The sequence below is a fragment of the Hipposideros armiger genome, unplaced genomic scaffold (assembly GCF_001890085.2).
Source record: "Hipposideros armiger isolate ML-2016 unplaced genomic scaffold, ASM189008v1 scaffold_64, whole genome shotgun sequence".
NCBI lineage: Eukaryota > Metazoa > Chordata > Mammalia > Chiroptera > Hipposideridae > Hipposideros > Hipposideros armiger.
Window position 1 is genome coordinate 242,583 of NW_017731414.1, and position 11,957 is coordinate 254,539.

The 11,957-nt window shown below is 52.3% G+C and overlaps 2 protein-coding genes across 5 annotated transcripts in view; one reads left to right on the top strand and one right to left on the bottom strand.

Moving 5' to 3' along the window:
- The window catches only part of HSH2D (hematopoietic SH2 domain containing), an 8,995-nt gene extending 4,352 nt beyond the window's left edge, over nt 1-4,643 (top strand). For 3 of the 4 annotated variants that reach the window (XM_019641823.1, XM_019641822.1, XM_019641825.1), the window contains 4 exons: nt 687-776; nt 1,803-1,968; nt 2,578-2,712; nt 3,953-4,643. In XM_019641823.1, the coding sequence (XP_019497368.1) occupies nt 687-776; nt 1,803-1,968; nt 2,578-2,712; nt 3,953-4,519 (958 nt within the window). In that variant the 3' untranslated portion in view covers nt 4,520-4,643. The remainder of the gene's footprint in view (nt 1-686; nt 777-1,802; nt 1,969-2,577; nt 2,713-3,952) is intronic. The other variant, XM_019641824.1, reaches the window with a different exon arrangement.
- A 1,343-nt stretch (nt 4,644-5,986) lies between these two features.
- On the bottom strand, nt 5,987-11,521 carry CIB3 (calcium and integrin binding family member 3). Its single transcript, XM_019641852.1, has 6 exons — nt 11,461-11,521; nt 11,230-11,264; nt 9,447-9,558; nt 8,331-8,478; nt 7,269-7,464; nt 5,987-6,092 (listed from the first exon to the last, which is right to left on the bottom strand). The coding sequence occupies exons 1-6, from the start codon at nt 11,509-11,511 to the stop codon at nt 6,071-6,073; spliced, it is 564 nt and encodes a 187-aa protein (XP_019497397.1). The 5' UTR covers nt 11,512-11,521; the 3' UTR covers nt 5,987-6,070.
- Between the last annotated feature and the right edge of the window lie 436 nt (nt 11,522-11,957).

Here is an 11,957-nt window from a genome sequence, read left to right on the forward strand (position 1 = left end):
GCTCAAGTCCTCTATGTAAAATGGCGTAGAACAATATGTACAGTCGGCCCTCCACATCCATGGATTCCCAACCGCGGATCAGAAATACTATACGTAAGGCCAATTTGTATATTTATTGAAAAAAAAATCCACCTATAAGTGGACCTGGCAGTTCAAACCATGTTGTTCAAGGATCAACTATAATAAGAGTGAGCATTTTGTGAGCATGTACCAGGTAGAAGTTCCCACACTCACGTTGTTGTCCTCACATTGGCCCTGGGAGTGAGGGTTTATTGTACCCTTGAGGAAGCTGAGGTCAGAAAGGGACTGACCCTCACCAGGGGTCACACAGTGAATGAACAGCAGAGCTGGGTTTTGATCTCAGATGCACCTGGGAACACCTTATGCTTTACCTGTCACACCTGGATCCACCCAAAGGTGCCTTTCTGGGGGGACTCCAGGCGTTGGGAAAGCAGGTAGAGGTGGTGGGAGGTGGAAGGAGGTCAGCCCTGGGGTCAAGGTCATCAGAGGCCTTCTGCCACCTCCGTGGGAACACATCCCTGAATATCCCAAGGTCTGAAACAACCAAGAAAAAAAGTGGTTTTCGGTTGTTTGCTTAGTCCTGGGATGTCTAGTGCACCAGAGGCCTGGGCAGTACACCGGGTACCTGGACCTCAGCCATCTCCCTCCTGTGTGTGCCATTCCAGAGATGCAGAGGACTTGCTGGAGTCACAGCCACTGGGATCCTTTCTCATCAGGGTCAGTCACACGCATGTGGGCTACACACTCTCCTACAAGTAAGGCCTGGGCTCGGGGCCAGGGCAGGGGCAGGAGGGCTCGGGGGCTTCCATGAAGGGGACAAGGGGGGCTTCATACCATAACTTCTCAGAAAGCAACTGGTGCGACATTATGGCCAGATCTGGCTGAAGACTGTGCAGCTGCAGGTGTGGTCAGTCAAATTGGGCCTGAGGGTAACTGAGACTTTGTGTCTGAAAACAGGGGCTGCTGGGGGCCTGAGAGTGGCTACTGCCCTTCGCCTAACCACCCCTCTCCCTTCCACCATCTAATACTTGGCAACTCTCTGACTTCACCCAGGAGAACATGTTAGGGAAAGTCAGGGCCTTCCAGCTCCTTGAGGCCTCAAAGCCTGACCTAGCATCCCAGGTAGAGGATTTCGCAGCACAAACTACATTTCAAAAGGATTCCAGACCAAAAAAAAAACAAAAAAACCCCAATGGCTCCATTACAGTTACCCACAGTAGGGAAAATCTTCAGCCCTGAGTCACACAGTCCCAGGCTGGTCCCCGCTGCTTACACACTGTGTGACCTTGGGCAAGTTACTCAGCCTTTTTGTGTCTGCCTCCAAGTCCTCATCTCTAACATAGGAATGCTAAAGTTAATTCAGTCTTGATGTGAGGATTAAAAGATACAGTAAGCACATAGTGGGCCATTAATAAAAGCACCCATTCATTAACGGAGCAGAGTGCCAGGCACTCAGCCTTAGGCTGGGGCTGACTCAAATCTTCATTATCATTTCTATCCATCATTTACCCCCTAGCCAGACACCGAGCTAAGCTGTTCCTATAGTAGCTTGTTTCATCTTCACAAGAACTGCTGAGATCAGCCTTCATAGCCCCATGTTATAGATGGGGAAACTGAGACACAGTGCTGTTAGTCGCCTACCAAGTGTCACATGGCTAATGAGTGGACGAGCCTGCATGGGAGCCCGGGCAGTTGGGCCATGATGCTGCCGGTTCAAGGGCTGAGGGGTGGGGACAGAATGAAAGGAGTGGGATGTCCTAGCCCTGGCAGTGTTTCCACAGAGCCCAAAGCTGCTGCCGCCACTTCATGGTGAAGCTTTTGGATGATGGAAGCTTCAAGATCCCTGGGGAGACGAGAACCCACGCCTCACTGGATGCACTGGTCACCTTCCACCAGCAGCAGCCCGTGAGGCCACACGGGGAGCTGCTGAGGCAGCCCTGTGGGCAGGTAAGCGTTGGGACTCTGGTTAGGTGAGACCTAGCTGCCCTCAGGGGCCAAGCCCCCCAGACTCATTTTGCTCCCATCTGTCCCTTTCAGCCTCTTGTGGATTCTGTCACTCTTGTGGTCCCTGTCCCCAGCTCCACCCCTCCTGGTCCTTGCCTGCCCCCCACTTCCCAGCTGATTTTTCACAAGGATTCATATGCAGGATATAAGCTTGGCTGAATAACATATTTCCTTATAAGCCTCAGTGGGTGGAGTCTAATCCTTAGAAGCTGCTGTGGGAGGGGCATGTTTCCTTATAATGGTTGATGGGCATGGTCTAGGACCATATTAACGGCTGTAGGTGGGGCATGTTTCCTTATAAGGATCAGTGGGTGGGGCCCTCTGAAGTTACTGTGAGGAGGGTACACTTCCTCATAAGGGTTTGTGGGCAAGTCCTAGACCCACATAAGTTTCTGTGGGCAGGGCCTAGGCCCTGAGAAGCAGCTGTTGGAGCGGCATGCTTCCTTACAAGGTTTGTGGGTGGAGCATCCCTAAATACCAACATCTGGGGACCCCAGCCCCATCCCTGTCCCCCTCCTTGGGGCTGAGCTGCAGGTCCCCTCTACCCCACAGAAGGATCCAGCAAACGTGGACTATGAGGATCTTTTCCTTTACTCCAATGCGTTAGCTGAGGAAGCTGCCAGCCCAGCCCATGGCCCCAGTGAACATCAGAGTTCTTCCTCCCGACCTGAGGCTGCACCCAAGGAGGTATGTGACAGAGAGCTGGCACCTCCTACCTGGGGGAGGGGCGGGGCAGAGCTGGCCAACAGCTGCCGGAGGAGACTTTCTAGAATGAAGATTAGGTCCTGTAGCTCCAAGCTTAAAACCTTCCAGTTATTTCCCAAGGCACCAAGATTAAAATCCCAACTGCGACTTCAGCTCCTCCTTCGGCCTATCAGCAGCTCAGCTTCAGCCTCTCTGCCATCCCTTCTGTTGTTCAGACACATCAAGCTAACCTCAGGGCCTTTGCACATGCTGTGTGCTCTGCCCCTAGATTTCCCATGCTTGGCTTCTACCATCAGTTCTTCAAGTGCCTCCCTCCCATCTCTAGACCTAAAGTAGCCCCCCTGCCTTTTCCATCACATCACCCTGTTTATCTGTAACAGAGCACACCTCGAAATTTGAAAGTCTCATTCATTTATGGGTTTTCATGTTTCCTATCTGCCTATTCCTTCAGTTATCACCCTTTAGGGGCGAGGGAGCTGGGGTATTTATCCTCCAACTTCCATCAGACATTGGTCAAGCATTGTTCCTGGGAGATTTTGATTCTCTGGTACTTCTGGTCTGCCATGTGGACACAGTGGGCACTGGTGTCCAGAGAAGGCCCTCAGGCAGAGTCCCCAGTGCTGGCATTTGGGAATAGAGCTGGGGGCACTGAAGTGCTCAGGTCAAAGGGGATATGGTTGGGTCATCACAGCATGTGCCACACGTGAAATCCAAGATTTGGCCTGAACAACCAAGTAGATTAGGGGTCAGCAAACTATGGCTTGAGGGCCACATCCTCAGGCCTGTTTCTGTATGGCCCATGAGCTAAGCATGGAATTTATGTTTTATGAATGGTTGAAAAAAATCAGAACAATAATTATTTCATGGCCTGTGAAAATCAGATGAAACTTAGATACCCATGTCCATAAAGTTTTATTGGAATGTGGGCCCACTCACTCGACAACAGCAGAGCTGAGGAATGAGACAGAGACTGTATGGCCTGCAATGCAGAAAATATTTGTTCCCTGGCCCTTTACAGACGAGGTTTGTCAACTCCTAAGGGAACTACTGAAGCTGTTTACTCAGATGGGAAGGATGGGCCATGAGATTAGTTTTGGGGGTTCACACAGGCACGGTTCTCTGCCCCAGGGCATATGGGTGGGACCCCGATCCCAATTTCTGGTGCAGATTCAGAGCTCTGGTGGGTGTGCTGGCTGCAGGTCTCACCTGCTCTCGGTTTCAGGCCTCTGCAAAGCCAGTCCTGCTCCATCGGCCAAAGGAAAGGAAGCCATCAGTAGAGATGGGCAGAGTGCCCACGGAGGAAGCCACTTCCTCCTGTCCCCCCAAACTCCCTCTTGAAGAGACCTGCCACAAACTGTGGAAGAACCTCAAGGTGCTCCCCCAGACGGGCAAGAGGGTCCAGCAGCAGTTGAAATCCCACCTGGCAGCTGTGAACTTGTCATCACTCCGGAACTCGAGGAGCTTGGAGGCGACTCACAACTCAGGAGCTGGGGCAGGTGACGTGGCTAGGGACCATAACATCTGCACAAACCCCTCTATGGCCACGTCCCTCACAAGCCCCTCACAGCCCCAGGCTTCAAGAGACAGAGAGGACTCCTCCAGGAAGGGCTCAAGGCCGGCAAGCTGGAGCGAGGAGACCCCAAAGGCCAGGGGTTGGCACCAAGTGATAGAGAGGGCCCTGTCCTCACAGGTGTCCAAACCGGAGTCGAGGGGGTTGACAGAACCCCAAGAGGACTGGCTCCCCGAGGAGTACCGCCCACCACCACCCTTTGCCCCTGGATACTGCTAGAAAAGACATTCACCTTGGCTCTGGGACCATTGTGGTAAGGGGCTGCTCACACTTGGACCCTTGGTTCTTTACCCACTAGCCCTCTAGAACCTGAGAAACATAATAAAGACATTGCTGGAGTCTGGTCTTGCAATTGCCAATGGGGTTACTTGAATAATAATAATCAGTTATAGCAAGGGTCTGGGGCGCCTATTTCTTTTACACCTCTGAGTAGGCCCATCAGATACATTCCTTCTGCACATTTTAAAGAAGAGGCTGAGGTTCCAAGAGGAGAGACGTGGCGAGTCACGTGGCTATGGGTGGGAGGGTTTCAGTGCCAGGATTGGAAGTCATGTTATTTGGAGCCCTTTTCTTCACATTCCCTGTACTCGGGCTCAATCCCAGTAGGTCCCGGCCATGCCTTCTTCCTGCGTTCTCATGCAAATGAAGGAGATGAAACTCGTGGAAGGCTTGGCGCACACCAACATCGGTTTTAGGAGAAGCATGTGTGTCATTTGCTGTAAAAAGGGAGAGGTGGCCCAGGGCCATGGTTGGGGAGGGCGCTGGGGGCAATCCTGGATCGCAGGTCTGTGTGATCTTTGGCGAGTCACTAGACCTCTCTGGGCCTGTTTCCTCATCTAGAAAATGGGGAGAAGAGCAGTCCCTCTTTCTCAGGATGAAGCAGCAGGATGTGCGTAAAACCTAGAGTTTTGGTGCACAGTAGGTGCTTAATAAATGAGGGTTAGGGTGGGAGCGGGCTCCCTAGAAATGATACCCAGTGAGGGTGTCTGGGAAGGTCCCTGAGGCTGCTCTCAGTTGCAGGAATGACTGCTCTTTGGGGCCATAGATGGGGCCCCCTGGGGTGACCACTGGTGGAGTGGGTGTGGGGCTTCCCAAATCCACAAGGTATGAAGGTCTGGGATCTGGAGTAAGCCGGGCCTGGGGTCAAGCCTGCCTCTGCAGATGACGAGGTGTGGCCTTGGCTAAGTCACTCTGTTCCCTCTGAATGAAGTGTGACTGGTCCTTGGCCATCCCTGCTGGGATGTCACAGGCAGCCAATATGATGACAGAGAGGCAGATGGTTTCATTAACTGTAGAGTACTTTGCCTGTCTCAGTGAATAACATCCCCTACCATCCCCTCAGAGGCCTCCCCTGGCAGCTTGAATGAATCAACAAGGAGTTAAGCCTTCAGTCCCGTGGAGGAATTCAGGGGTTGAGGGGAAAGGGGACTCGAGCAGTTGGAGGTAGGGTTCGGTCTTGGGGGGCCCTAGGACAGCATGGGCCTCATCTCTCCACCTCCACACCGAAACACTTCCAGCCCTCACAGTAAAGAGATCTAAGTCAGCCTCTTCCTTGTACAAAAGGGGCGATGGTGACCCAGAGAGGGTGCAGCCACACCAAGGGTCACACAGGGAGGGCAGAGATGAGATCCCAGGTTTCCTCCCTCCCATCTGCCAGGTTTAAGTGGGAAATCATGTCCCAGGAGGTGTGACTCAGTGATATGTGTTTATTCCCAGAGCCCAGATTCCATGGTGGGGTGAGGGGTCGCCCTGCGCTCCTCAGTGGTGCCTTCAGATGCGGATGTGGAAGGTGCTGTGTGCAAAGAGGAACAGAGTCAGTGTCATCAAGCAGAGGACAACCCTCCTGCATCCTCCTCCCCAACGCTCCAGCCGGGAGTCCCCGAGGCAGGTCAGGAGCCACGTGGGGAGATAGACCCCCCCCTCAAGAAGCCCCAGGCTGTAGATCTCCTGAGCCCCCCACGGGTTGGGAGCACATCTCTTTGGATCAGAGTTTACATTCCGGACTTGCTGTGGGGCTCTGAGTGAGCGACTGCCCCTCTCTGGGCCTCAGTTTACTCCCTTATTATGGAATGAGGATAATAGCTGTCTCTCCTTCATTGGGCTATATTGAGGGCTGAAAGTGGGACACACAGAGGGTGCTCCATCATCCCGGGTGTCATTATTCGTGTCCATTGACTAGGAGTCCAGCCTTGCTTATTCAGGTAGAGAAAAGAGGCCCTTTGTGCAGTCTAGGACACCACCAATAATAACAGCCACACCAGCAACCACAGCTATAACCACGGTTATTGACTGTGTGCCAGGCACTGCTCTAAATTCATTCCATGTACAAACTTGGGAGTCAGCCAACTTTTTTCCGGAAAAGGCCAAATAGTGGATATTCCCAACTTTGCACAACTCAACCCTGCCTTGCTGCTCAAAAGCAGCCATAGACAATGCAGACACAAATGGGCATGACTGTGTGCCAGTAAAAGTATTGAGGGACTGGAAATGTCAATTTCACATCACTTTCAAGTATTGTGGAGCATTATTATTCTTTGATTTTTTTCCCTCCCCAACCATTTAAAAATGTAATTTAAAAACTATTCTTGGGAAATACAGAAACAGGTGGCGGGCCACCCCCTGTGCTAACTCATGTAACCCTTACTATCTGACCTACAGTGGGGGCTCTGATTCTCCCAGGACTGCCAAGTACAGTTGTACAGTCTGTTCACTGCAAAATGTTCAGGCAAGGGAGGGCTGGAGTCCAGCCAGGTTCTACTAACCCAAAGAGCTGTGGCCACCCACAGGAGGTGCCCATGGGGTCCCTAATTGTCCCCATTTTAAAGATGCAGGGACTGAGGTCAGGGAGGTTGTGCAAGTTCCCCAAGGTCACAAATGAATGAACAATGGAGCTTTGACAAACCAAGTCTGTGAACTAAGATCCCTTCTCACACATGGAAATGGATTGTGCAGGGTGGCCAAGTGTCACCTGAGGAAGTCGGGGGCCCGCAGGATCATGTTCTGGAAGTCTTCCAGGGACAGTCGCCCGTCGTGGTCCCCATCGGCCTCATCCAGCACCTTTTCGCATACCAGGGTCACCTCCTCAGCACTCAGCTCCCCCCGTGTCAACTTGGTCACCGTCTGCTCCAGGTCCCACATACAGATGTAGTCATCGTTGTTAAAGTCTGTGCAGTAGGATGGATGGGGATTGGGGGTGGGGTGGGGTGAGGAACACAGGAAGTAGGCTGGCCGGGCCAGCATGAGGGTATCTTGTCCCTATGTCACAGAGCAGGAAACTGAGGCACTGGAGGGAACCCAAGATCTTGGGAGAAAAGCTGGGTCTTGCTTTTGAATTGGGCAGGGACAAGTTCATTCATTCATTTAACAAGTATTTATTGAGCACCTTCTATGTGCCAGGCACCATGATGACTGTTTTTTATTCATTCATTCATTCATTCATTCATTCATTCATTCATTCATTCACTCAATAAGTATTTATTGAGTGACTATTGTGCACCAGGCACTGTGATAACTTTTTATTCATTCATTCAACGAGTATTTATTGAGCACCAACTATATACCAGGCACAGGAGACAGATGATGAACCAAACAGACACTGCTGCTGCCCTGGGTCTCCTCAGAGAGAAAGTCGATAAGAAGTGGCCAGATCAATGAACAAGAAATTAAGCAGCACTGCTCTATGCTGAGAGAGAAATAGGAAGAGGGTGGCAAATGATGGGTGGTGGGGACTACTTTTCGCCTAGAGTTCAAGGTAGGAAGGAGCCAGGGGAAAGGTTTTCTGGGCAGACAGAGGCAGAGGTCTGGAGGCAGAAAGAATTTGGTGTGTTGGAGGAAGAGGAGACCAGTGTGGCTGGAACGGGGTGAGCAAGGAGATGAGGTCGGGAGGTATAGGGTGCGGTGGAGAAAAAGGCCCAGCTAGGCCTCGAAGCCCTAGGGGAGACACTGTGACAGCAGGGCAGCCCCTAGCCCCAGGCACGGTCTTGTTCCCATTCTTTACCTCATGCTCCCCAGCCCCGGGCCCTGCACGCACCATAGATTTTAAAAGCATAGTAAGCTTTGAGGTCACGGGGAGCCATTTCGCTCATCACAGAAAACATATCCAGGAAGTTGTCCAAGGTCATGTGGCCATCCCCATCGTCGGAGAAGACTTGGGCGATTCTCTGGCGGAACGGGTTGTCCTGGAAACAAGAAACAGGGAGGCCATCCCTGGCCAGGGTTTCCGGAGCTCCATGTGGTCTCACTCTTGGCACCCAACTTCCTGGGAACTTCCAAGTACCCCCACCAAGACCCCCTCCCGCCCAAGGTCCCTGGACAGAACTTCAGACACCACCACTCTCTGCCCCTGTGGTCTGGGTGGTACTTCCAGCTGCAGAAGCAGCCATATGACCTGGGTGAGGCCAATCAGAGATTTCCATTCTCCTGGCAACCATGATTGGCTCTAGGATAGGCACGTGACTCAAGCTGGCCAATTAGAGGCTGCCTGGGAGGTTTTTGAAAAAATTGGGATGGAGAGACCTGATTTCTGCTGGTTGCAGAGGTGGCAGGAGGAAACTTGGGGCCTCTGGGGGTTCCCTTCACTACCTCAAATGCCATACAAATGCCTGAGACTGAAGCCTCTTCCTGGGAGGAGCTGAGAGATGAAAGGAGATTCCTGAGTACATCCTCAGAGACCCTGGTTTCAGCCATACTTGAAGCTAGCCCTGCCCCTGGATTTTTTGCTCATGTGATCTAATCCATTCTGCCTCTCTTGAATAAGGTTTCTGTCCCTTGTGATACAATAATCTCTAGGCACAGTCACTCGCTACAAAAATCCCCTTCAGAGGCACAAACCATGTATTGAACATCCAGCTGAGAGGAACCCACATTTAGCAGCTTGTACTATGAAAAGAACTAACGTTCCCTGAGTACTTGCCATGCAACAAACCCTGTGCCAAGCATGATCTTATCTCATCCTCCCAACAACCCAGGGTTTGAATTCTATCTCTGTTACATCCTGGCTTTGTGGCCATGAACAAGTGTCTTAACCTCTCTGAACTTCAGTTTTCTCATCTGTAAAATGGGAATCATTGCAGCACTCACCTCATTGGAGTGCGGCAAAAGACACTGCTAGTATTTTTCCCCTGCCTGCCCCATGAGCCGGACATACCTTCAGCTCAGGCATGCTGCCAATGAGCTCATACGGCACCTTCACGTCAGGGCAGTTGGTATAGTCGAGGGGGACAAGCTGGGGGGCCAGGTCCTGGTAGCGATAGAAGAGCCTAGTGTAGGGAGGGAAATACCAGGAAGGGCTTGGAGATGGGAGGGAAGGGACTTGTCCCTCTCTCTCACTTTTGCAGCTTCTCACTCCATACTGAAAGATGGGTCCCCAAGAGCCATCAGACCCGGGCCCAGCCTTCAGGCACAGAGAGCAACACACAGGCACCTCTATCTCCCTGGAGACAAGGCCAAGGTAGAGAGAACAGCCCCAGAGCTTGGGGAGACCGGACTGGGGAAAGCAAACCAGGGAGGAGGAGGAAGTCCTGGGCTTTGAAGCATGACTAGGAGCTCACCACGTAAATGAGCTTGGCAGAAGGGAGAGTGCTTAAGGTGAGATCGTTTCACAACAAACATTTAGAGAATCTGAGTCAAACTATGAATCTCTGGACATCATCACATTATCGGCAAGACCATGCCTTTAGAGACCCCCACCCTCGTTTTCCTTCTCCCGCTCCATAATGAGAGGCAGGATTCCCTCAACGAGGCAGAGCAGAGACAAAGGCTAATATTCGGGTTTTTCAAAAGGGTGACTGAAAGGCATTTTGGAAAACACCAAATGCCATACACATTACCTAGATTGGGAGGCCAGCTCTCAACTCGAATGCCCTCACCTGGTCACGCCATTCCTTCACTGGGCATGCTGAGCAGTGAGCAGGAGCCTTACAAAGATCATCCTTGATGAGTCAGAGGTCCCCAAGTTGCTAGAGACTGTCTCAGAAGGGGACAGGAGCCTTTGGGTCATATGATGACTAGAAACTCAAGGCAGGGGCTATCGGGAATCCGGTCCTGACCACCAGTTCCCTACATGGGTCTCCTCAAGGAACAGCCTGAGTTTGAGTTTCTGTATGTCCTTGAGCAAGTCCCTCTTCTTCTCTGAGCCTCGGTTAGCTTGTCTGACAAGTGAGAAGCTTGGGACAGACGAAATGTCTGTCCTCAAACTCCTTGGGACTCATCCCATCTGCAGAGTTGGGGGTCAGCCTCCCCTGTCTAAGCCTCAGTTTCCCCATCAGTAATTTGATCATCATGGTCAGGGTGACCCTGCGAGCTTTCTTCGCCTAGACAATGGGGCTCACTGGTAAAAGGTGTGCCCATCAATAATGGATGTCCTGTGCCCACACAATTGGGTCCTTGGCACTGATCACTCTGTAGCTGAACCCCCGCCAGCTTGGGTTTCACAGCTCCAGGTTCCTGGGTCAAGGCCTCTGGACAATGGCTCCCTGGGCCAAGCGATGATGTGGGATACCCTTTTATGCCTGTCTCGCTCACACCAGGGACCTGAAGCAGCCTCAGGGCACCTCCCTGTACCCTCACCTTGATGTCAACCCCACAGCCCAGAGCTGCCTCTTGACTCTCCTGCTGTGCTCCCAGCCTCCAGTCTCAGCTTCTTCACACAGGCCTCAGGGGGGTCCTTCTAACATGCTGATCTGTCTCTCCCCTGCTCACACACTCTCCATGACTCCCTGCCACCCTTGGGAGAAAGCCCAAGCTCATCAGCCTAGAGGCGTGACAATAAGATCAGATGTGACTTCTCAGCCTCCCCATCTCTGCCTCCATCCACTGACCATTAGCTATCTAACTGCCATGAAGCATTGGGCCTTGTCAAAGTCCAAACATCCGCCAGTACCATATAGAAAGTTGTTTCCAGGTCTTCCTCCCTTCCTTCCCATACTGACCTCATGATTTCCTTCCTCGTGAAGAAGGTACAGTCCTGGGGAGAGAGACGTTGGCTTGGCCCAGGCCATACCCGGGGCCGCCTCCTCTTCCCGCCACGCCATGCTCATCTCTGCCAATACCGTACACAGAGCTGCACCAGGAACCCTTGCTGACCGCCCACCCGGGACTACGGGATGCTGCCCCCATTCCTTAGGCCAGGAAACCAAGGCTGCCCCACACATCACTCCTACCTGATATGCTTCCAGCTGCTCATGAGTGAAGACTGTCTGCTTGTTGCCCATGGTGAAGGCCACTGCCAGGAACAGGCTCCCAAAGCCCCCAGTCTCCTCAGGGCCACACGGTTGCCAGGCTGCCACACACCAGTGTCTGGGCAAATCTCTCTGCCCTGGCTGTCACCCGCCCATCACCCCAAGCCTGGATGAGACTCAAGTTACAGTCAAGCTCTCTGGCCAACAGCCTGAGTATGTCCATGGCCACCAGGGCAAGAAGGGCTGTGGGAGGTCACAGAGCCTCAGACCACATCTGCCATCACCAGGTGGGCTTGAGGGGAGAGGTCACCTTCCAGAGAACAGCATGGTGGTGGACAGGCTGCAAGCATACCCCAGCTCAAATATCAGTTCTCTACCCACTAGCTGTGTGGCCTCAGGCAAGTCACCTGACCTCTCTGAGCCTCATTTTGTAAGATGGAAATTATTTTCGTACCTACCTCATAGAGTTGTTTTGAAGA

What these genes read in the sequence shown, in the direction of transcription:
- CIB3 (XM_019641852.1), bottom strand. Translation starts at nt 11,511, where the DNA reads ATGGGCAACAAGCAGACAGTCTTCACTCATGAGCAGCTGGAAGCATAT. An exon ending in ACGAGGAAGGAAATCATGAG is followed by an intron (nt 9,559 to 11,229) that starts GTCAGTATGGGA and finishes TCCCTACACTAG; the next exon opens with GCTCTTCTATCGCTACCAGG. An exon ending in GCAGCATGCCTGAGCTGAAG is followed by an intron (nt 8,479 to 9,446) that starts GTATGTCCGGCT and finishes TCTTGTTTCCAG; the next exon opens with GACAACCCGTTCCGCCAGAG.